The sequence below is a fragment of the Microtus pennsylvanicus genome, chromosome 6, assembly GCF_037038515.1.
Source record: "Microtus pennsylvanicus isolate mMicPen1 chromosome 6, mMicPen1.hap1, whole genome shotgun sequence".
Lineage (NCBI taxonomy): Eukaryota > Metazoa > Chordata > Mammalia > Rodentia > Cricetidae > Microtus > Microtus pennsylvanicus.
The window spans coordinates 24,746,362-24,770,697 of record NC_134584.1 but is presented as its reverse complement, the minus strand read 5'-3'; the positions used below and the strand labels follow the sequence as shown (position 1 = coordinate 24,770,697).

The window sequence follows — 24,336 nt, the reverse complement described above, 5'->3', positions numbered from 1 at the left end:
TCGCTGACCCGCCAATCACGGCGCAAAAGGTGCTGAGATGCGCTCCGGAGAGTTTTCCCTCCCTAGGCTTAGCTTTTTCAGGTTTGCTTTTTAATTCCCGGGGTTTCCTGTTCCGGAGGCGCGGGCGGCGCCTTTGCCGTGGAGGCTGTTGTAGTAACCGGGCTCGGCTTCGGCGGCGACCCGGGGGCTCTCTGTAGGTAAATGGGGGCGCTTGGCGGGTGTTTGGCGAACCAGGATCGACGGTCGGGATTTCAATGGAGTCCTGGGCTGAGCGAAATAATCCTAGGAGTTGGGTCTGGCAGCTGCCGAGGGCGAAAGAGTGACCCTAGCTACAGATCCCACAGATACGCAGAGACGGGATGGGTTCCCGTTCATCCATATGTGGAGCGCAAGCCTTGGTCCAGGCCCCGGGGCCGCCTGAGGTCGGAGGAGAGGCGAGTCCCGCAGTCCCGCGCTAACCCCGGAGGCTGGCGGGAGATGCAAACCGGCGAACGTGCAATTGAGCATCCGTCAGGCGGAGAGGCCGGGCTTCAGGGTTCCACCATGGCAAAGTGCGGGGTCTCGGTGACTTGTCGCCACAGCTTCCAACTCCGTGTGTTGATGGACGTTCCTGGACTTGTAAACTGTTCAGAATAGTTCCCTGGGTCTCCCTGCTTTCAAATGGCAGCCCAGGAATAGGCATTTCCCATTTACATTGAATTTACAGTGGTTCAGTATTTATTAGCTTTTCTAACTGTAGACTCGTGTGGCAGTGAGTGTTCGATTCCATTTTTACACTGTCCAGAGGTGTTAATTATGCTGACTGTTGCCCACCTCTCGCTTTACTATTCAGTATTCCTTTTTGTTATCTCCGTCTCTTTACATCCTTTTTTTTTCTTGTGTTTCTCCCATTGCAGTTTTCCTTTTGTTGTGTTGGGGATATTTTATTATTATTATTTAAACATTCGTATATGGGGCTTGAGATCTTTGAGCCCTGTCATAGTCTTTGAGTCTACAGAGCTTGGGACAGGACCTCATGTGATCTGGCCCTGATGTGTGAATCAGTGAAAGTGTCTGCTTCCCTGGTGGTTTCAGTAATCCACGTTGGTGGGGAGGAGAAGCAGAAGGGAAATGCAAACTTAGTGATACAGAAAGGTGCACATTGAGAGTCCAACCTGCCTGCCGTGTATTCTGTGCAGAAACTGAAGGATGCAGAAATGACCGACTTAACCCACGATTTCAAGGATCTCGTAGCTTACTGCAGGAGTTCAACATGAGCACCCGTGACTGTTGCGTGAGGCCGTTTCTGGTAAGTTCGGTAAAGAAGCGAGTTTAGACTAAGCAGTAGCAGTCTAGAAGGGATGAGATCTTGTTCCCAGAGGAAATCAGGAATGCTTCACAAATGAGGTTCAGTAAGAGGCTGGTGGATGGACAGTTAGGGACAATGGTAGCAAAGAAGTTTCATGATAGCGCTTGCCGTGTTAACCAGCGGCCAACCGTGTGGTGAGAGTTCGGGTTGTGAGAGGGGCTTTGTGGAGAAGGAAATAGGATGATAAGTCTGGGAGAGGTCGGCTGCAGGTTCAGATGCTGAGCATGGAGTTTGTTCTGAATTCTGTCGGCTCTGAGGAGCCCGTGATGCCAGTAGTAGTTCTTGGGCTCCCAAGTTTAATCATGAGTGTATTGGAATGAGGAGTAATCATTAATCATATTATTTGGTGGCTGCTGCTTATGAAACAGTAATTGATAGGGCTCAATTATTTGCAATTTTTCCTTTGTATGTTTGGTAAAGACTTAAGCATTTTTAAAAATTTTATTTTTATGTATGTGTACCTATATGTTCATATGTGTGTGTGTGTGTTTTAGTCAGGGTTCTCCAGAGTTAAAGAGCTGCATATATAGAAAGGGGATTTATTAGAATGACATACAGACTCTGGTCCAGCTAATCCAACAATGGCTGGCCATAAATGGAAAATCCAGGAATCAGTAGTTGCTCAGTCCTTGAGGATATCCTTGATGGATAGTCTTAGCAGGTCTTCAATAAATGCTGGAGTCTTGAAGAATTAGGCTTTAATGCCAGTGAAGGAATGGACTTTAACAAGGTGAGAATAAGCAGGCAAAGAGCAAGAGTTTCCTTCAGTGTCCTTGTCTAGGCTTCCAGAGGAAGGTGTGGCCCAGATTAGATCTAGATTTCTGCTCCGGATTAAAGGTGTGTCTTCCTACTTCAAAGATCTGGGTTAGAAGTAGATCGCCCCACATCAAATCAAGTGTTAATCCCTCACAGGTTGTATACCTGTATAGCTACATTGACAACCAAGAATAGCCATCACAGTGAGTGTGTCTGTTTCTGTGGTTCTCAGCCTGTGGGTTGCAACCCCTTTGGGTCAACAAAGTCATTTTATGGTTGGGGGTCACTACAACGTGAGGAACTGTATTAAAGGGTTATTGCGTTATGAAGGTTGAGAACCACTGGTCTGCATGTTCGTGTGTATATGTGCGTGCAGGTGCCTCCAGATGCCAGAAGAGGGCATTGGATCTCCTGGCAATTGTGAGTCACCCAACGTGGGTGCTGGGAACTGAACTCTGCAAGAGCCCCAAGTGTTCTTAATTGCTGAGCTATTCTCCAGCCTCTAGAAAGGTGTTTACGCATTTAAGCTTCTAGCATTTAATATCTGTGTGTGTGTGTGTTTTAGAGCTTTTTGCCACAGTTCAAATATTTGAAAAGTCATTGTGTACAGTGTTCTTTGGGAAGAGCTGAGAATGGAAGTAAAGAATCATAACTTATGATAGTAAGGTTGTAGGTATCTATGAATTGGAGTGCAGCTTTCATTGTGATTTTGGGGTTGGATTTATGTCTGTATTACAGTGGAGGGAAACATGTCTGTGAGGGATGGAGGAAGTCTTTCCTTCAGTCTTTCACTAGACCAGAGATGGGCGGTGGCTGTGCTCTTGGTCTATCTAGCAATAGTTAGTTTTGAGTTAGTACAGCTAATGAACACAGTTTGCAATTTGCCTGGACACTTGGAGATAGCTCAGTATGTTCCTAATTTTGTTAATAGGCTAAACAGTTTTGAGGGTTTAAAATTATTAAAATAATAGTGAACAAACAAAAAAAATACTTCATAGCATCGGCATTTTTGAAAATGTGTTTAAATATTTTACTCTTTCTGTCTCGTAGAACTTACTTTCTGAGTGGAAGATCTAGCATATCTAGAGGATACGTGACCATGCAAGGGAATACGTGGTAAGTGATATTCTGGAAATGATAGCTTAGGGAGACTAAAGGAGAGAGGGTAGGTAGTGGGCCAGAGGGTGGGAACGCTGCAGATACAGGGGATGGGCAGGGACTGTGCTTATTCTTTGATCTATGGTCATAACACATTGAGCTTTGTGTGTAGGTCTAAGAACCAGACCAGCAGAGTTAGTGAAGCAACGTAGAGCCCTCCCCATTGAGCTTGCAGTTCTCAATGGCAAGTAGGCCTTGAAGGTACAAGTATATGATTAGCGGGTGGACTGCGATGCTTATGGACCTGCTAAGCAGCAGCACAGAGTATTGTAAGAGCAAGAAATCTAAGGAAGGTATATGCGTGTTCTCTAGAGTTAAAGAATTTATAGGATCAGTCTATATATACAGAAAGGGATTTGTTAAAATGACTTATAGACTGATGTCCAGATAATCCAACAGTGGCTGGCTGTCAATGGGAAGTCCAGGAATTCTGTAGTTGCTCAGTGCATGAGTCTGGATGTCTAGCTGGTACTCAGTGTATGCTGGAATCCCAAAGAAGTAGGGTCTATTGCCAGTGAAGGAGCGGACTTGCTAACAAGGTGAGGGCAAACAGGCAGAGAGCAAATAAGGCAATTCTTGTAAGAGAATACATTTGATTGGGAGCTTGCTTATAGTTCCAGAGGGTCAGTCCATAATAATTTTGGTAGGAACCATGGTAGCAGGTAGGCAGGCAAGGAGAGAGAGAGAGAGAGAGAGAGAGAGACAGACAGACAGACACTGGGCCTGGTGTGTGCTATTGAAACCTCAAAGCCCACCCTCAGTTACCCTGGTCCTTTAACAAGGCCACACCTCCTAATCCTTCCCAATCAGTTCCACTAACTGGGAACCAAGCATTCAAGAATATGAACATATGGGGCCACCACACTTTTATGACTTACTTTAATAATATCTGTGACTTTCTTTGATCCTGGTTTCTGAGGCCCTTCCTCCATGTATCACGACACAGGAATAAAGAATTTTGAGGAAACAAATGTTTAGTCTATAGTAGCATTATTGAAGAAGAGGAGAGAGTGCAAAGCTGAGGGAGGACTGGAGGCCACGGCAAGTATTTCATGTTGAATAGATTGGACATTCAAGTGCTTATGTCAAGGGTCTGGTGGTCGGGAAAGATGAGAAATGGTGGATGGAGAGTGGTGGTCACCTTGTTCCAAATGTACATTTGGAGATGGGGCCCCAAATGCTTGTAGTAAGATAAGCTTTGCTAGGAGCAGGAAATTGCATGGGGTCAGATGCAGACAAGTTTGCTAAGTTGATATAGCATCTGTTCTGATCCTTCAAAGCCCACCCCCTGTGGCCCACTTATTCTGACAAGGCCACACCTCCAGTAATGCCACTCCCTATGAGTCTGTGGGGACCATTTTCATTCAGACCACCACACGGTGTTGTGCCTGTGTCACGAGACCCCCACACAAACCACCACAGAGCCAGCATCGGATGCAAACACAATGGTGTTTATTGATTACAGGCTCAGGCTTGGTCTACTATCCAACACCCCAGTCAGCAGGTGGAGGAGAGCGGCCCTGAGCATTTACAGGTTAGGGTTTATATGGGGAAAACCACAAAGGGTCACAGCCTTGTCAGAGGGTAGCTAGCATTTAACCTGATTGGTTATGGCGAAGGGAAGTACAGAATTGAAGAGGAAAATAGTTAAAAACACATCAGGCGTGGTTGAGGCATATGGTTAGTAGCTGTCATTAGCCATGTGATTAGTGTCTGTCATCAATCATACCCTCATCCGTCATACACAGGGTGGAGTTTAACTCGTTTTGAGAACTTGGGAGAACTTGGGGTCTTGGAAAGGGCATAAGAGGGGTAGTCTTAGTTTAGCTCAAATTTGACCCTCACAATGGATCATTGGGATAGTCTTGTATTTGGGAAAGCCTGTTTTCATTGTGATGTGTGTGCGTCCACATAGATACATGCAGAGAACAGATGATGACCTCAGGTGCCACCTACTTTTTGAGATATGTTCTCTCACTGTATGATTGGCCAGGGAGCCTCAGCATCCCACCTGTCTCTGCCTTCCCAGCTGTGGGATTACAAGCACGTCCACGTCTGGCTTTTTTTTTTTTATGTGTTCTGTAGCTCAAACTCAGGTCCTCGTGTTCTCCCTATCCTGTGAGGTCTTGGTTTTTTTTCTCTTTCTTTCTTTCTTTCTTTCTTTCTTTTCTTTCTCTGTTTCTTTCTTTCTCTGTTTCTCTCTTTCTCTCTTTCTTTCTTTCTTTCTTTCTTTCTTTCTTTCTTTCTTTCTCTGTTTCTCTCTTTCTTTCTTTTTTTCTTCCCTCCCTCCTTCCCTCCCTCCCTCCCTCCCTCCCTCCCTCCCTCCCTCCCTTCCTTCCTTCTTTCGACAGGGTTTCTCTGTGTAATCCTAACTGTCCTGAAACTCTCACTCTGTAGACCAGTCTGGCTCTGAACTAAGAGATCCTCCTGCCTCTCCCTCCTGAGTGCTGAGATTGAAGGCGTGTGTCACCATCATTCACCTTTTTTTAAAAAATTACTTTAAAATTCCGTTTGTTTTGTGTGTCTGTGTGTAGGTCACGGGACAGTTTGCAGGAGTCTATTCTCTCCACGATGTGCTTCTTGGTGAGGCCCTGTTTTGATTTCTCTTTTCCTTTTCTCTAAAAAGTCACAGAATGTCGTTCCACCCAGGACGAGGGTGTCCCCGAGGACGAGGAGGACATGGAGCCAGACCCTCAGCGCCAACTTTCAGGCCCCAGAATCTGAGACTTCTTCATCCGCAGCAGCCTCCTGCGCAGTATCAATATGAACCTCCAAGTGCACCTTCGAGCACATACTCGAACTCTCAAGCCCCCAATTTTATGCCTCCACGACCAGACTTTGTACCTTTTCCTCCACCCATGCCGCCGTCAGCCCAAGGCCCTGTCCCACCCTGCCCTGTTAGGCCTCCTTTCCCCAACCACCAGATGAGACACCCTTTCCCTGTTCCTCCCTGTTTTCCACCCATGCCCCCTCCAATGCCTTGCCCTAATAACCCACCAGTCTCTGGAGCACCTCCCGGACAAGGCACTTTCCCCTTCATGGTGCCCCCGCCGTCCATGCCCCACCCTCCGCCCCCTCCTGTCATGCCCCAGCAGGTTAATTACCAGTACCCTCCTGGCCACTCACACAGTTTCCCACCTCCCAACTTCAACAGTTTTCAGAACAACTCCAGTTCTTTTCCACCCAGTGCTAACAATAGCAGTAGCCCTCATTTTAGACACCTTCCCCCGTACTCACTCCCAAAGGCTCAGAGTGAGAGAAGGTCCCCAGAAAGGCTTAAGCACTATGATGACCACCGACACCGAGATCACAGTCACGGGCGAGGCGAGAGGCATCGGTCCCTGGAGCGCCGGGAGCGAGGCCGCAGCCCCGAAAGGAGAAGACCCGATAGCCGCTACCGGTCAGAATATGACCGGGGGAGAACGCCGTCCCGCCATCGCAGCTACGAAAGGAGCAGGTAAACCCGCCTGCAGAGTACTTGAATAAAGCCACAGAGACACAGGCGTGGCCAGTTTTTATTGGATTCCAGACCAGCAAAAACTTGTGAATTGTTCTTTTGTTTGTTTTGTTTTTTGAGACAGGGTTTCTTTGTGTAGCCCTGGCTATCCTGGTACTTATTTACTAGACCAGGCTGGCCTCAAACTCACAGAGATCTGCTGATTTATATACCTATAGTGCTGGGATTAAATGCTTGCACCACTATTACCACCACCACCCGGCATGTCCTTTGATTTGTAAAAAGAAAGGGAAAGGACATGATTTAGACTCCTTAGAAGAGAGACTGAGAAGTGAATACATTGTTGTAAAGAACAGAATGTGAGTGGGGCGGTGGTGGTGCACTCCTTTAATCCCAGCGCTCAAAAGGCAGAAGCCCCTGGATCTCTGAGTTTGAGACCAGCCTGGTCTACTAAGCAGGTTCTAGGACAGCCAGGGCTACACAGAAAAACCCTGTCTCAAAAACCTACAAAAAGAAAAAAAGGTTTTGAAAAGCATTCCAGACTTGTTCTAATCTTGACTCTGTGCTTTAGTCTGCATTTATTTGCTAAGTAAATAGAGTTTTCTAGAAATCAGTAGGTAAAGGGAATCTTTGGATGCTTCTGCTGTAGGGTTAGCTCATTAGGTCTTGAGATGTCAGTAGACTTCTGTTGAGTGCTTCGTGCTAGATATGACTTTGAAAACTGCCCATGTAGACGGTGTCCGTCCCTCTAGTAAACCAAGAAGGCGTAGTAGAAATAGCACCTAGAATTTCCTTAGGTACGGGCCATTTCTTTAGAGGAACGCTCAGCAAAGCAATGGTGTTTTGAGTCTTCTTGCTGAACACAGCTCTGTGTATTATTTCCTCTAAGAGAGCGGGAACGAGAGAGACACAGGCACCGGGACAACCGCAGATCACCATCTCCGGAGAGGACCTACAAGAAAGAGTATAAGAGATCCGGGAGGTAAGAACTAGTAGGTTCATCTCTTACAGTTCACCTTCTGTGTGTGTGCCGCTCTCTGCCAATGTGCCTTTCAGCTCTGGCCAGGGGCTGGGAAAATAAGCCCAATACTGTTGGTGTTTAAGGAAAATCTTCATAATTATCCCCATACTAGAAAGTGTGTATATACATATGTCTGTATATATATAATCATCCACGGTTCGAAAAAATACAAACTAGTAAGTCTAGATTAAAAAAATAAGTGTAGGCAAAGCCTTGAAATTTATTCATAATTATGTTCTTAAATTTACTAGTTTCAGAAAAAACAGAGCAAAGTGTTCAGTTTTGCCCCTTTTTGCAGATGGACCCGTGACTGTGATAGCTACAGTTTAAAACATCACTTCTATGTTTAAAAGCCAATCTGTGCTCTTAGATCATGGGGATTAAGAGTGGGTCCTGGAGTCTGACAAATTGGAGGTTGATTATTTCCTCAGCTTTGCTATATGTGAAGTTATCCAACCCTTCTAAGGCATAATTCTTTTACATAAAATGAGAATAGTTATATTTTCCTTATTGACTGAAGTGCCACTGAAATAGTAACATTAAACTGTTAGAACTAATCCTAAAGTAATGAGTGGTTACTATATATAATTATATGAGAAATAGGTAGTGTTTTAGTTAGGCTTTCTATTGCTGTGAAGAGACACCCCGACCATGGCAGCTCTTATAAAGGAAAACATTTAATTGAGGTGGTGGTTAATCTGTTTTTCTTCATCTGTGTTTTGCCCTATGGACTTTTTACCTTTTTTCTGTATGTTCTACTCTGTGTTTGCTAACTGGCGGTTGTCTGTCTGTCCCTGGGCAACTTCTCTTATTTCACTCTGTCCTCCAGCCCTGCCTATCCTTCTGCTTTTTATTAGACTAATCAGGTGCCTTAAGCCAGCAAGATGAAACAACAACACATCTTTTCATAATTAAACAAATGTAACACATTCTTACATCATTAACAAAGGCAGCAGAAGCAAATGTAACACACCTTTACACAGTTTAATATTCTGCCACATAAACAAATGTAACACACCTTTACACAGTTAAATATTCTGCCACATAAACAAATGTAACACACCTTTACACAGTTAAATATTCTGCAACATAAACAAATGTAACACACCTTTACACAGTTAAATATTCTGCAACATAAACAAATGTAACACACCTTTACACAGTTAAAACAATATTCTAGAACAAGTTCATGGCTTCATATGTTTTATTTTGACTAGAGCTTTTTGGTTTTTGGTAGCAAAACTAATGGTGCATGTTTAGAAGTTACAGAAATTTCTGAGGCGGTCTCAGATCTGTTCCCAGGCTGTCATGGAGCTGACTGTGTATCAGGGAGGTTAGAACTTGAAACAGGCTTCCTAGCTTTGCCTCCGGAGTGCTGAGATTACAGGCATGAGCCTGTCCCAAAATAATTTTTGACTGATCTAGAGGTACACTTTCTTGGATTACAGTAACTTTAGTTAGTGGACAGTGGGGTGACCACTGACTTAATAATGTGGCTGTTCTTCCTAGCTGTCTTTTTGAAGGATTTTTAGGGTCTACCTAAATTTAATAGGCTTAAGAGTCTACTCCATATTTTCCCCTCCAAGTACACCCGTAGAATTAATATTCCTGTTTTTAATCCCCAGGAATTCAAGAGTAGTAGATTTCTTAGCTTCTTTATTTAGTTGATTTTAGTATTTTGAGGGTCAAAATCAGCCAGTTTTGATTCACTCAGTAGTAACACTCAAATCTGCTTTTCCCGGGGTAGGCGTGTTAGCAGTGCTTCACTGAGATAGGTTGTCAGGCTAAATCCATAGCCAAGTGGAGGCCATGCTTTAGGAAGCTTAAATCTTTTTGTTTTAGGCAAAGCAGCATGTGAAAGATTCAAAACTAGTATCTTCATTGATGAAATTGTCCATAAGTAGAGATTTGCAAATTTTCTCAGTATCTTTTTCTTCTAGGAGTTACGGTTTACCAGTTGCTCCTGAAGCTGCTGGATGCACACCAGAATCACCTGGGGAGATTAAAAATGTAGATTCCTGGGCCCCAGCTCCAGAGGCCACTGCGAATCAGTAAGTAAACCTGGCGTAGGACCTGGGAATTTGTATTGTTAAACAAATAAACCAGGTGATTGCCGGTTTGGCATCACTGGTCTAGTGAAAGCTGGTGTGGGATATTGGCATGGTATTTGCATGCATATGGTAAATGCACCTGGTAGCTTTGATTATTTTTAATAACTACCTCCCCCTCCCCCACTTTGAAGTCGTTCTCCAAGCAGGGAGAAGAAGAGAGCTCGCTGGGAGGAGGAAAAAGACAGATGGAGTGACAGCCAGAGCTCCATCAAAGAGAAGAACTACACTTCCATCAAAGAAAAAGAGCCGGAGGAGGCTCCTGCTGACAGAAATGAGGAGGAGGAGGAGGAGCTGCTTAAACCAGTGTGGATCCGATGCACACATTCAGAGAGCTATTACTCCAGCGACCCCATGGATCAGGTGGTAGGTCTGACGCGGAGACCACTTCGACCGGGATTTCTCCAGCGCAGCACTGTTGGTGGGGCCAGATAACCCTTTGCGGGCGTTGCCTGTGTATTGAGTTGTTGCCCACACAGTGTATAAGCAGCATCTGTAGGTCCTATGCATTTGGTGCTAGTAGCATCCTTCCCATTGGTGACAGCCAGAGCTGTCTTCTAATGTGACCTCTCTGAGGCTGTGGTAAATGCCATGACCAGAAACAACGGAGAAATTTATTTTGACTTGTGGTTCCAGAGGGTTAAAGTTCAAAATGGCAGGGACCCGGCAATGGCAGCAGCTGACTGGAGCAAGAAGCTGACTATAGCAGTCAGAGCCTTAGCAGGCTTTGTCTTCTGAGACCTGACAAGATCGGGCGCCTTCAGCATGGTGTGGAAAGAGATCACACCCCAGTGGCATGTAGGAAGCAAAGTGCAAGAGCTATAAGGCAGGGTGAGGGTATAAACACTCAGCGCCTACCCGCAGAGACATACTTCCTCCCGCTAAAGGTTCCAGAACTTCCCCAAACAGCAGCACCGCTTATGCACCAAGTGTTTATGCTTGGGCCTAGGAGGGGTGGGGGCATTTCTCACTCAAACCCCAATATACCATGAGGGGAAATCACCCCAATTTGAGAGTCACTATTGCTAACTAGTGTTTGGCGGTGTGCCTGTGTGTGTGTGTTTCCCTCAAAGGGCAGGTAAAGAATTCAGGTTTTATTTTGAGCTGTATCCTTGACCCAAAGATCACTAGCCATAGGAAGTTTCCAGGACATCTTGGTTGATTTGGGGGAAGGGAAGCCGTCTAGTTGCCTTTCCATAGCGGGACTCCATGGACATAGCACGTGGGATGAGCTCCTATAGCTCAGCTGTGGGCACCGACATTGCTCTGGCGGACTCAGCTCTCCACAGCTGACTGCCCTTCGTTTTTCTTCATCTTCACTTTATTTTCTCCCATCCTCTCTTGTCTCTGTTTATTCCCCGTAAGGATTATATTAACCCTGTTAATTATAAATTAGGCTCTTATCGAATACTTGCAACAAGTTTCATTAATTAAATGAGTAAGTTTATACTATAGATTTGGGCCCAAGACGTTGGCCTTGTGAACCAAGGAGTTAGGTAAGATGGGGGTTTGCTGTTTGGGATTTTGTGAAAATAAAGACGCTCATTGACTTAGGACAGGGCTACATGCCAATCACTTATTATAAATTGAAAGTGTCTTAAGTCTGAGATACATTTAATAAACCTTCCAAATGCCATAGTTAACCCTGCTCTGCCTGAGGTGTGCTCAAAGCACTTAGGTTCTACTCTGTAGTTGGACAAAATTATCTTCTACAGAGTCTGTCTTACAGTGACGTATTGAGTAGTTCATGTCAAGTTTTGAAACATGTATTCAAGAAGTCCTGGCAGCATAGTATGCAATAGAATATGGGTTGTGTCTTTTTGTAATGGCGTGGCTGCCTGGAGGCAGCATCTCATAGTCACCGCCCAGCTTCTCAAGAGAGCACCATACAGAGAGTGTTAATTTGGGAAAAGATTAAAACCCCACATCTGAGGTACAGTTTGCTTTTCTTAAGCACTTATTTATTGTGTGTGTGTTCATGTGTGTGATCATGGGACAGCTTGTGGGAGTTGGTTCGTTCTATCCACCACGAAGGTTATGGGGTGGAACTCGGGTTGTCAGACTCAGCACCAAGAGCCTTTTCCTGCCACGCCATCTTGCTGGCCCTGAAATACAGCTTCTGCTGAGTATGTATTGCCTTTAATCTTTCAGTTGCTCCTATCGAGATCCTTATCTGTGGGGGACTTGAAAGATTTCCTTGTCTTTGGAAGAAAAGGGTTTGAGGAATCCGTGATAGTGGTATGATACTTGACAAACTGGAGCAGGCTTTTACGTCAGATGGCTCATGTTATGTAGCAAAGGGAATATGTGTGCTGTGCACTTTCATGGCGCAGACATTTTATGCCCTGTTTCTAATGTTGTCCTAATTGTCTCAATATCTGTGGCAGAAAGTCGGTGTTCTGTTAGTGTACGGCCTGTTGCGTATGGAAATGCTGCCACTTGAATGAGATGGGTTTAGTTTTCTTAAAAGAAGGTTTGCAGAGGGAAGACATGGGTTCAGGGATAGCATTCTGATGCTGTCTTGAGAGTCTTCCATAGTTGTAGAATTTTGGTCCTTGCCCAAATTCCTCCGTTATCTCTCTTAAAGACAGTTGTAAGCTGTCATGTGGGTGCTGGGAATTGAACCTGGGTCCCCTGGAAGAGCAGTCAGTGCTCTTAACATTGAGCCATCCCTCCAACTCTTCCCCCTTTCATCTCTGCCAGAGCTGTGTCGCTCATCTCCATGGAGTTTGTTTCCCCCTGTTGCCATAGCAAAGCTTTATAAGCTGTGTGGCTTCAGAAACAAGTGTTTATCATTTCACAGCTCCAGGACTGACATTCAGCTCGGGTCTCATTGGCTGAATCAAGGTGTCCGAAGGGTAACAGGGCCCTTTCTGGAGTGCTAGAGAAAATGTTTTCTCTTTCATTAAATTGCTGGCCGAGTTTTGTTCCTTGTGGCTATTGAGCAGAGGTTCTGGTTTCCTTGGTTAACGTCTCCTGTGGGTTTCTCACTCTTGGCAGTATTTGTATTTCTCCTCATTCCCAAGACTCTACCATGACATCTCTGCCATTCTTACCACCTTCTCTGCCAGAGACAATAAGATTTGAAGGCTGATGCCAGACTGCAGTTGTCTTCTCAGCTTCACCTTTAATGGTAGAAGAAAAGGGAGCTGGAGAGATGACTTGGTGGTTAAAAGCACTGGGCGCTCTTACAGAGGAGCCTGGTCCAATTCCCAGCACTCACCTAGCTGTTCACATCTGTCTATGTCTGTCACCCTCTTCTGACCTCCCAGGCACAGTTACACACACGGTACACGGTGGTAAGAGTGTCAGCTCTCAAGGCAGCAATAGTCGTGGGAATGAGGAGGAACTGACAGAAAGCAGTGCTTCCTCTTCTGAGTGGCAGCACATTGATTTGCTTTCGTTTTACTTTTTATATAGGAAAGGTCTGCTTCTTAAATGCTGTGGTTATTAGGTCAGTGGTCTGGGCGTTCATAGGGATTTTCCTTCTGGAAGGAGAGTGGGCAGCAGCAGAGGACTTGAGGACTCGGGTGTAGAAGCCCTGTATTTGCAGCAGAGAGAGGAGGCGAGGGGACTTTCTTTTTGCCCCAAGGGTCATGGAATTTTTTTAATGCCACACCTACTGGGCACTGGCAAACAGTTCCTGTGCTGCTCAGTGTTGAAGTGCATTTTCCCGAACAGCCAGGCGAGCAGTCGTGTTTGGCTCAGAGGCTCACTGCCAGTGGGTGGCATTTTTCTTTTCAAATATCGATTGTGTTGGGGCTTTAAAATGGCATTTTGTGGTTGGAGGTTCTTAGTATGGTGACTATTAATATGGCTTCTCATATTGCTCCTTTGCTTTGAAAAGGGAGATTCTACTGTCGTCGGGACAAGTAGGCTCCGAGACTTATATGACAAATTTGAGGAAGAGTTGGGGAACAGGCAAGAGAAGGCCAAAGCTGCTCGGCCTCCGTGGGAACCTCCGAAGACCAAGTTAGATGAAGATTTAGGTGAGTGGAGGAGCCTGAGACTGCTCCCTTATTACTGCTTAATGCTGGCCTCTTGGGCAGTGTCCTTCAGAGTCCCAACTTGAAATCCTCAAGTTGTAATCAAATACAACACGAAACTCACCCTAACTATTGGAGTCATCTAGTTTCGTATTTTTAAGTACACGTGTATTGCCGCCAACCAGTTTGCAGAACTCTTCACCCTGTCAGACTGAAACATTCACACTGAGCAACAGTCACGGTCTCCCATCCCAACTACCACCACATTCTGTCTGAATTGATGACTTCAGGGCCTTCACCTACATGGAATCTTGTAGTATTTGGCTGATTTTTGTGGCTTATTTCACACATAATTTTTTCTCTCTCTCTCTTTCTTTCTACTTTCATACAATTACTTTCAGGAGGACTACAATCTTGTCTGGCTTTCTTTTTTTTTGAGGAGTCTCATTTAGTTTAACCTGACTTCAAATTCACTACCTGACTGATGATGGCCTTGAACTCTTGACCCTCCTACCTCTGCTTGAGTACTGGGGATACAAATGTGAGACACCACACTAGAAAGGAGTAATATCTTTAATTGCTACTATCAAGAGAAAAAGTATAAAATCTTCAGTGTTGCTTTCATATGTAGCCTCGAGTCTCGCATTTGGGGTGCTTCTGCCCCTTCCCTCCAGTATTGTTCTGCTGCACTCTGTCTAACCCCGTCTCCATGCCCTGACCACACGGCCCCTCTTCATTCTTTCTCTCCCATCAGTCTCCTCTTCTGCCCAGGGCCTGGGTCGCAAGTGCCTTTTTGTGAAATTGCCTGACCTTGGCTCATAGTGGACTAGCTCTTTATTGAATTAATATCTTTTTAAAGTGTGAAATCACTATTACTGTGTTATTTTTTTATTTGATAATTGTTGTCGAGAAAGGGGCCCTTTGTTTGTCCCGGCTGCCCGGCTAGCTTACACCCGAAATAATCACACAGAAACTGTATTCATTAAAATACCCATTTAACCCATTTCTATTAATTGTATTGCCACGTGCCAGTGGTTTACCAGCAAGATTCTAACCGGTATCTGTCTGAGGCAGGAGGATCCATGGCTTCTCCCACTCTGCCCTTCTTCCCAGCATTCTGTCTTCTCCGCCTATCTAAGTTCTGCCCTATCAGGCCCAAAGCAGTTTCTTTATTCATTAACTAATGAAAACAGCACATGAACAGAAGAACTTCTTACACCAGATAATCGTTGTTATTATTAGTTCTTGTTTTCTTTATGCAAATCTGTATTTTCTTTGTTTCCCCAGCTAGATTATGACAGCGTTACAAACCGTTTGTTTTTCATGGCATGGCTTAGCAGTGTTTGGTGTTGATTAACTCCCTCCAGTTTACTAGAGCAGTAAACAGTGATCCCAGCTGCCCCTTACCTTTAGAGGTTTAGGGCATTTGGAAGTCTTTGCAGAACCTTTGTTTAAGCTCATGAACCTCTCCTGCTTTCTCCTGCCTTCTAGAGAGTTCTAGTGAGTCTGAATGCGAGTCTGACGAGGAGAGCACCTGCTCCAGCAGCTCAGACTCCGAGGTGTTTGATGTCATTGCCGAGATTAAACGCAAAAAGGCTCACCCTGACCGGCTTCATGATGAACTGTGGTACAACGACCCGGGCCAGGTGCGAATGTTTTTATGCTTTTGCTACGAAGGTTGCAAACCCACACATCACAGTTACGACTCAGGGCCGAGAAGATTCATGTTGGCTGGTGTAGAAATGGAACTTCACTTGCCGGGCTTGTGTGTCATTTGTCAGAGCTATTTCCTTTGGGTTCCTTGAATCACGTTTGTAAGTTCCTTGTTGGGAGCAGGGTAGAAGTGCTGTTATTAAACCTGCAGTTGGAGGAAGAAGAGGGATGGCAGGATGAGGGAAAAAGCTTGTGGGTCTTTGTAAAGCAGTTCATCTGGAAGGGCTCTTGCTGCTAACTGGTGAACGGAATCATTCTCTTCAGTATCGTTTCTTTTAGTTGGTAACAATTGTGAGTTTTTCTACATTCTCTTCTTGGTTAAGCATGTGAGTTAATGACATAGCAGCTGAAACATTTAAAAATTTCTGATTTTTATTTTATTTTGAAGTAATATTTGATAAAACACAATGTCTATAAATATATATTTGTTATTGTTGAGATGGGATCTCATTATGTACTTTTGGCTTGCCTCTTGAGTGCTGGGTTACAGGCCTGTGCCACAGGGCTTGGTTCTAAATGTGGTGTCTTTTTAACAGATTTGTATCTTTTGTTTTTTTTTTGTTTTGGTTTTTTGAGGCCAGGTTTCTCTGTAGCTTTGGAGTTGGTTCTGGAACTCACTCTGTCTGGCCTTGAACTCACAGAGATCAGCCTTCCTCTGCCCCCAAGTGCTGAGATTAAAGGTGTGTGCCACCACTGCCCAGCTTAACAGATTTGTATCTTACAAATACACAGTCCATACAAAAATGTGTCTTTTATGAATGTGAATTTGTAGTGCATAGTAGGACATGTCCCTAAGTACAATAATTTACCAGTTACATTTTGTGAATAGGTTCATTCGTACCATTCAGTATTAATTAGAATTTTTTTCTGATTCTTGTTAGATAACAGCTATTTTTAATTATTTTATTTTATGTTAAATGTATGGGTATTTTGCCTGCATATCTGTCTGTGCACCAGGTGCATTCCTTGTGCTCATGGAGGACAGAAATGGGCATTGGATCCCCTGCAACTGCAGTTACATATGGTTGTGAGAGACCACATGGGTGCTGGGAATTGGACCCTCGTCCTCTGGGAGAACAGCTGGTGTTCTTATCCATGGAGCCACTTCTTTATCTTTCAGGTTTTATTTTTTGAAAAAGGTTAATATAATTGAAATTACATTAGAAAAATGTACTTTATGATGCCCTGGAATTGAGTAGAAACTTTTGCAAAAAATTTCATTGCATTTTACACCATATTTTTATGGAATGTCCAGGTTGATTGACCTTGAACTTGTGACTCTTTACGCCTCAGCTTCTTGAGTGCTGCCGTTCCTAACAGTTGCTACCAGTTTCCTTTCTATTCAAATGAAGGGGCTGCTTTTCATATGATAGAATTTACACAGAAGTCAGCATCCATTCTTGTTTTTTCAGAAGTACACACCATCACCACAGTCTAATTTTAGAGCATTGTTTTCTGCCCTAAAAGAAAGCTTTTTTCCATACCCGATCTTTTTCACCAGTGGCTCTTCTCTCTTAGGAAGCGTGAGCCTTGCTTTCTGTGTTGCTGCTCTGTTCAGCCTCCTTGAGCTCCGTGGTTATTTTACTGTTTTGTTGATTGTACTTGGTTTTCTGTCCTCAGTGTGCTTGAGCCTCGTGCAGTGGTCCATGTGGCAGCATAGACCCGGGTGGAAGGCAAGAATGGAGGCTGGTTGTGCCCTGGAGCTAGGAGGACTGGTAGTAGGAGTGTGTTGTCGTTGTTGATGGAGAGTTAGAAAGCCTCTTATTGGCCAGCTGTTTCTTCAGATAACATCCTAGCACTGTTTTTCAGATGGTAATGCAATTTTTCTGCTGTACTTCCAGGAGTTTAGATTTCCCAAAAGACTAAAAGGAGTTTAACATTACTATTTCTTGCCAAAGTCTTATTGGAATATTTTCATTTGTATTTTATTTGAGTGCAATGAATTACAAATCCTAGAACTTGAAAAACAACAACAAAGCTATCAATATATAGTCACCCTTTGGTATCTAAGGAGATTTTGGTTCCACGGTCGGCAGATACCAAAATCCACATATGTAGAGTCTTTTATGAATATGGTGCAGTATTTACATATAAGTGACATACCTCTTTTATGCTTTAAATTTCTAGGTTACTTATAATACCTAGTACAGTGTAAATGCTGTGTCAGTAGTTGTTACATTGTATTTAAGGAATGAAAAAAACTATTCATTTCAGTATAGTTACACTGGGTAACTCCTGGGACTAGCATTGGGACTAGCATTGTACATGGAGGTTAGAACACAAGCACAGGTGTAATTCTCAGCATGCGTGGACATAAGTGTGTGCTGCATGTGTGCATGGAGGTTACAACACAAGCCCTGGTGTAGTCCCCAGCATGCGTGCACATAAGTGTGTGCCTGTGTGTGCATGGAGGATAGAACACAAGCACAGGTGTAGTCCTCAGCATGCGTGCACATAAGTGTGTTCCTGTGTGTGCATGGAGGTTAGAACACAAGCACAGGTGTAGTCCTCAGCATGCATGCACATAAGTGTGTTCCTGTGTGTGCATGGAGGTTAGAACACAAGCACAGGTGTAGTCCTCAGCATGCATGCACATAAGTGTGTTCCTGTGTGTGCATGGAGGATAGAACACAAGCCCAGGTGTAGTCCTCAGCATGCGTGCACATAAGTGTCTTCCTGTGTGTGCATGGAGGATAGAACACAGCCCAGATATAATCCTCAGCATGCGTGCACATAAGTGTGTTCCTGCGTGTGCATGGTGGAGGTAATGTGATCATCAGGGGTCTTCCGCTTATTGTTTGAAGCAGTTTCTTATTGGCCTGGAACTTTGCCTCTCTGGCCTGGTTAGCTGGTTTGAGAGTTCCAGACGTGTGTCGCCTTGCCTGACTGTTTATGTGGGTTCTGGGGCTCTGACTCCGGTCTTTACACCTGTGAGGCAAGGGCCCTAACAACTGAGCCACCTGCTCAGCCTGGACACTGGCTGTTACGACTGTTTAGATTTTGATTTCAGGTCATGTTTGGGCTTCACACGTGTGTATCACATACATACATGAGCTATTCTATTTAATGGGGTTTCATGTCCCTGGGTATAAGTCAGGCCTCCTCTCTATCTTGTGTATGCTTGGGGTGTGTGGTAGAATACCCGTCTTATTTTCCTGTGCTGCCCAGCACTTCATTTTCTCTCTTTAGGCCTTACCTAACCACCCACAGCAGCTCCAGTGCTACGTCTATTTAGATGGAGTTTCTTTTTCTTCAAAAATCTAAGTGTGTTATTTGTTCTCCTTTCTAGAATAAATGTTACTTGAGTTCATGGACTTTGCTATTTATCCTCTTTGGCTTGGTACTTACTGTTCTGAGAGGTGTTCTGCATTGTTCACGTGCAGAGTCAAGTGAAACAGGGTGGAAGAGGCTATACATACGTTAAGCTGTCTAGCACTTGAAGCTTTTTATTCTATTAGACACACCCGATCCTGCACTTCATACATACTTTAGTTTTTAAAACATTTAATCTGCAGGTTATCTTCAGAGCAGTCTGTGCATACCTTTAGCATATGAAGTACATTTGTCTCTGTGTGTAAAGTCCTTTTCCCTGAGATAAGAAGAAGGGAAGTACTCCAGAGGGGCAGGAGACGCGAGGGCTAATGGTGTGCTGACACTGATATTTCCTGCTTGGCTGCACAAATAACTTGGGATTCCAGTGTTGTCATACGGTTTCCTTTTATCATATATTATAGACAGTTTGCAGCTTTATTGGTTTTGGAACAGCTGTTTAATCTTCTAACCATGACAGCCTCTTCATGGCCTCAGCACTCATGACATTAAACCTCACAGTTTCCGAGGCATCATTGTGCCTCCTGTGACTTTTCCCCCAGTGAAACTGAATTGCGCTCTGTTTCTGACAGATGAACGATGGACCACTTTGCAAATGCAGCGCCAAAGCCAGACGCACAGGAATCCGGCACAGCATCTATCCTGGAGAAGAGGTAACTGGCTGGGGGATGGTTGTGTAAGCACCAAGGAGCCACGGGCAGATAGATGCCATTGTTATTCTTTTCCTTAAATGAAATAATGTCAAAATAATCTTTTCATGTTCCTGGTTATAGGCTCTGTTACTGACAGTTACACAGGGAAGGTATTTGGGCTTTGAGTAGACTACAGAATGTTGTCAAGGAAACTGAAAAGAGTTTGGAAGGTTCATGTATGTTATCTGTGTTATTATGTGTTCTCGAATTGGATCCTCCGTAGTATTAGTGTCCTGTTTTTTTCAGTGGTTATGGATTGCCCCAGGGAAATGTTCTTATGCCAGCCACGAGGCTCATGTCCTTTTCCCCTGGGGACCTGCCCTGTTTCTACCTGCAGGGACTTCGTCTTCACTACAGTGCTTGTCAGAATGGTCTCTGCCAGCTGTCGAATTCCCATTGACCACACAGCCCAGGCTTGGCTTCTCAGGGGCACTCTAAGCTTGAAGGGACAGACCATCTTTCTACTGGAGTCATTTGCAACTACCCTCTGTAACTCAGTAACAGCCCATACCCGGGAACACGAAACATGATTAGTTTCCTATGATATTTTTCCTCACTAGCTTTCAGTTTTGTAAGTTATTTTCATTAATCCCAGGATTACTGTTTTATGATTCAACACATTACACGTACACATGGAATATATAAGTTCTTAATTTCTATGTAAAACTTGCTTGAGGCTCTAGTAAAACTATGAGACCGCCTGATAATTTCAGCTATTCGGTTCACGTTGGAGGTCAGCGAGTGTGGTGAGGAGATTTGACAGGGTTCCATCTGTGGGCATCTGTTCCTGTACCTCAGGCAGGGTGTTGTGACCTGTTGCTGGGGATCAGTGTCTGAGAAGAAGGATCAGGGCAAGAGTAGAGGGTCAGGGTAACAGAGAGAAGTTGTGAGAAATTCCAACCCTCATTTCTGACTGTGATGGAGGCAGATATGTTGACTGAATGAGTTGCTGTGGTTCAGCTGCTCTGTGGCCTAATCTAGTCAGCTTGACAGAATTACCTTTTGTTTGTCTGGGATGGCCTTCATACCTTCATATCCCCTGATCTCCAGAGCAGCCGTTTTTAGTAAGCACATAACCATGGGAGAGGGGGCTTTGTAGCTGGGAGACCTCACAAGAGCCAGCCTCTGGACCAATAGCTGTAGCCTGCATGCTGACTGCATTCCCTATAGCTAGGCAGTAGGCCTTTTCAGGATGGGAGCCCAAGTGGGCAGTGCTATCAGCTGGATGCCTGTGGCCTATATTCTACTTGTTTGCTCTTGTACAGATACAATGGGCCTAGGTAGTCAATTGCTACTCATGGTAGGTTGGTCTCCAGGAGTGGCACCAGTGGTGACTAGCTGTTTGGATAGATGCTCACTAGCATAAGGTTAGCTGGCTTGTCTCTTGTTAAGTGCGGCCTTTGCTGTTGGGTTCATCTAAAGCTTCCTTCTCTTATTACTGTGGTCGTTCCAGTCATGTGCCCACCCTGTCAACTCTGGGATGGTGTGGGGACAGACATGATTGTCCTAGTCATTTTGAGTTGTTTGGTGCCATATAGCTGCTGTCTGATGGTCACCACACCAATGAAGACATCATTAAGCCCCTCCCGTTAGCCCAGTTCCAAGTCTCTCCCAAGACCTTTTCATTCTTGATGTTTTGGTCTTTTTCCTTGTGGACAACATCAGGGTACTTCCTTTCCCATTCAGGGTACCTGATGGGGCATTGCTAGAACTGTTCACTGGAGAGAGTTCCCCCATTGTTGTCCCTCAGAGTCATCCCAGAGCGAGACTGTAGTACACCTTGCTTTTGTTTGCATCCACCTTCTAAATTAACCGGATTGTAAGCCAGGCCTGAGCTCCCCCATCTTCATCATTATATCCTCAGCCGTCGGCTGATGCTACAGTGTTGAAGCCAGTGGGGATCTGGGCCCTCTGCCAGACAGCCTGTCTGTCCCTTGATCCTATTGTGTGTTTGATTCTGAATGTGCCACCTTCCTTTGCGATGGATTGTTGCCTGTGCCACTCAGCCTAATTGCTTGTTGGGATTGACAGAATCCAGTTTATGACAGGCAGGTCTGGACACATTGATTTGGTGTCATCCTAAAGCTAGGCCTTCCATACTAATCAGGTACACTAACTACATTTACCCCACCACTGCCCACATCCCCCCAAGGCATGTCATTCCTTACTTAAGATGGCCTGGCCTAGGTCCAGGGACCAGTCTTGTGATTCTCCAGTGCGGTCTCCCATGAATTCCTCTTGGCACCTTTTCCCGACCTTGCTGTAGGATCTGCTCAGTTGTTGGTCTAGGCTTGCTAAGGTGTCTGTGTCCCCACGTGATACTGTAGCCTTTTGAGTCACTGTATAATTGGCCAGAGCTCCTCTCTTGTTGGGTGGTTTTGGCTGTCCTAAGAACCTGTAAAGAACTTCTGGATGTTCTGCTTCTTTCTTCACTGTAGGAAGTGGATGGTACTCTTATCTTTTAGTTTGGAGATGATGTCGTGGTGGTTCATAGATAACTGGACTTGCTAATAGTTTTGGCTGTGGCAGGTCCTTGAACTTTGTGGGTTTTTTCTGATCCTCTGTAGCACATATATCTTTATTAAAGTTTCTAGCTTGAGTAACATAATTTCACAGAGATAACGGAGGAGGTTGATCTGTAGTACGTCTGGACATTTGGGACCCTTATGAATATTGAGGTGGAAATTAAGAATATTGGGTAATACAGAGAGAAGTTGTGAGAAATTCCAACCCTCGTTTCTGACTGTGATGGAGACAGATGTGTTGACTGAATGAGTTGCCATGGAGTTTGGTTAATGTCTTATTGAGCTACAGTACTTGGCACAGCAGCTGCCATCAGAGCTGCTGCTTGGGAGAGACATGATAGCCTACTGTCACCCTCCAGGATCCTTTACGGGCTACACTGGTGAATTCAACAGTGCTAGCACCTTGGTGCGCCTTAAGCATGGCACAGATCTCCATTGTCTTTTAATGCAGGATCATTTTTGGTACTTGAGTAATTTGCCTGGTCATGCTGTTATGCTCTTCTTTCACCTTGGGACCAGATGTGGGGAAACTGTTTCATATGCCAAGTTATGTCAGTTCCAGTGAGCAGTCACCAGCCAGGGAAATGACTGCTGGGTATATCTGAGGTAGAGGTACTAAAGCGATGTGGCCAGCATTCCATCATATTGTCTACTCGTACAGGGTGCGAGGATAACACATCCATCTCTATGGTATCGATTATTTGGTTACTGTGTCCAGTACTCACTGAACTGTCTGGCTGTCCCCTTGCCACTTTGTACAGACTCTCAAGGAAATAGCCATGGGACCTGTTGAGGAAGGATAGATAGCGTACTCATCACCAGTTGTAGTCTTTGCAGTGTGCAGGATCTTTTCTTCTGGAATCTGATTGCTTTTCCAGCCAGTGGATTTTAATCTCAAAAATCTTGATGAATCTTGGAACTGGTCAGGAGGTAGTATGACTATTCAGTGGAGTGTTTGCCTTTAGCCTCTTGGCTCTCCTTGAATTCTTCTGCTTGTACGAACTGCGCAGTACTCTCGTTGGTTGCTCGTTATTTTGTACCCAGCAACAACATGTTCTGTTAACTGTTTTCATGGTGCAGACCCCCTTGGCTGGCGCTCTGACTTTACTAGTCATGATGATGATTATGTGACGTGGCTTCTATTGGCTTAGTTTCCAGATTCCGTCATCCCTGTTGTTCTTGACAGACTCCAACTACTGGTCCTGTGGTCTGTTCTATCACAGAGGAGACCACCATTGAACTTGGTGATGCAATACTCGGCCCTAGCACATTTGTTTTGTGTGTCCTTTGGGGATTTTCTACATAGTCCTAGTTGTAAGTACTGTTTCCATCCCAGCATGCCCTCTTCTTTTCTTTGCCATTCGGTTGGGCACATCTGGATTTTCAGCATCACTTAGATGCACCATTGCATCTTAGACCCACCCTTGGAGGAAAGAAACTCCAGTATCTCTTGGTGGTTTTCCACCCGAGTTCTCCCAAGTCAACAAACTCTTCCTTAACCTGAAGCACTCTTCCCATCTGGCCCTATGCAGACTCCCTGCTGGAACATGCTGCCTATATCTTATAGCTCCTTTGGGAAGTAAGTTTTTCCTCCAGACACCTGTACAACTGGGTCATGCTGTGAACTAACTTTTATTGTAGGTCTGTTGGCAAGGAGGCTGACTGATTGGGTACTGTATGTGGGCTGAGGTATGGCGGACACTGCTGTCTGATAGGATCTTCCACTGTCTTCTGGTATAAGGGAGTGATTGGTCTAAGCAGGGAGGGATGTGCCATCTCTGCAGAGTCAGGTCCAGAGGGCCCTGACCTTGCCCTAACAGGCCTACCTTGTTTGGCTGTCAATTGTCCTTGAATTATGGCTGTTTCACAGGTCAGCTCTGACTTGTCGCTTTTTCTGAAGTCTCACTGTAAGTGAGGGGAAGTTCCCTTTGGATCTTCAAGAAGCCCTGTGGCACTCACCTTTCTCCTCCTCTGCCGTCACGTGTCTCTAGAGCAGTTCTCTCAGCGAAGTCTCAAGATTAGTAGCAGCTTCACCTGGAACTTGTTGGGACTGTACACTTACAGCCCCACAAGCTGCCACCGGGAGAGCTTGCTGAGATTTCATGAGCCCTCCAGGTGAGTTCATGGCAGACCGGGAACTGAGACCATGGTGAGCACATGGTATTTAACCCTTGCCATCTGTTTGTAAAATCCATGGCCCTTCCTCTTGTAGACCTCATTTCTTTTATAGTCCTAAATCCGT

General features: G+C 44.9%; 1 protein-coding gene across 2 annotated transcripts in view; it reads left to right on the top strand.

The window, feature by feature from the left end:
- Positions 1-22: 22 nt before the first annotated feature.
- Positions 23-24,336, top strand: part of Drosha (drosha ribonuclease III) — a 109,969-nt gene continuing 85,655 nt past the window's right edge. For both annotated transcript variants that reach the window (XM_075975849.1, XM_075975848.1), the window contains exons 1-10: positions 23-197; positions 1,179-1,288; positions 3,155-3,220; positions 5,889-6,719; positions 7,609-7,701; positions 9,681-9,791; positions 9,983-10,214; positions 13,696-13,837; positions 15,326-15,480; positions 19,450-19,530. In XM_075975849.1, the coding sequence (XP_075831964.1) occupies positions 3,204-3,220; positions 5,889-6,719; positions 7,609-7,701; positions 9,681-9,791; positions 9,983-10,214; positions 13,696-13,837; positions 15,326-15,480; positions 19,450-19,530 (1,662 nt within the window). In that variant the 5' untranslated portion in view covers positions 23-197; positions 1,179-1,288; positions 3,155-3,203. The remainder of the gene's footprint in view (positions 198-1,178; positions 1,289-3,154; positions 3,221-5,888; positions 6,720-7,608; positions 7,702-9,680; positions 9,792-9,982; positions 10,215-13,695; positions 13,838-15,325; positions 15,481-19,449; positions 19,531-24,336) is intronic.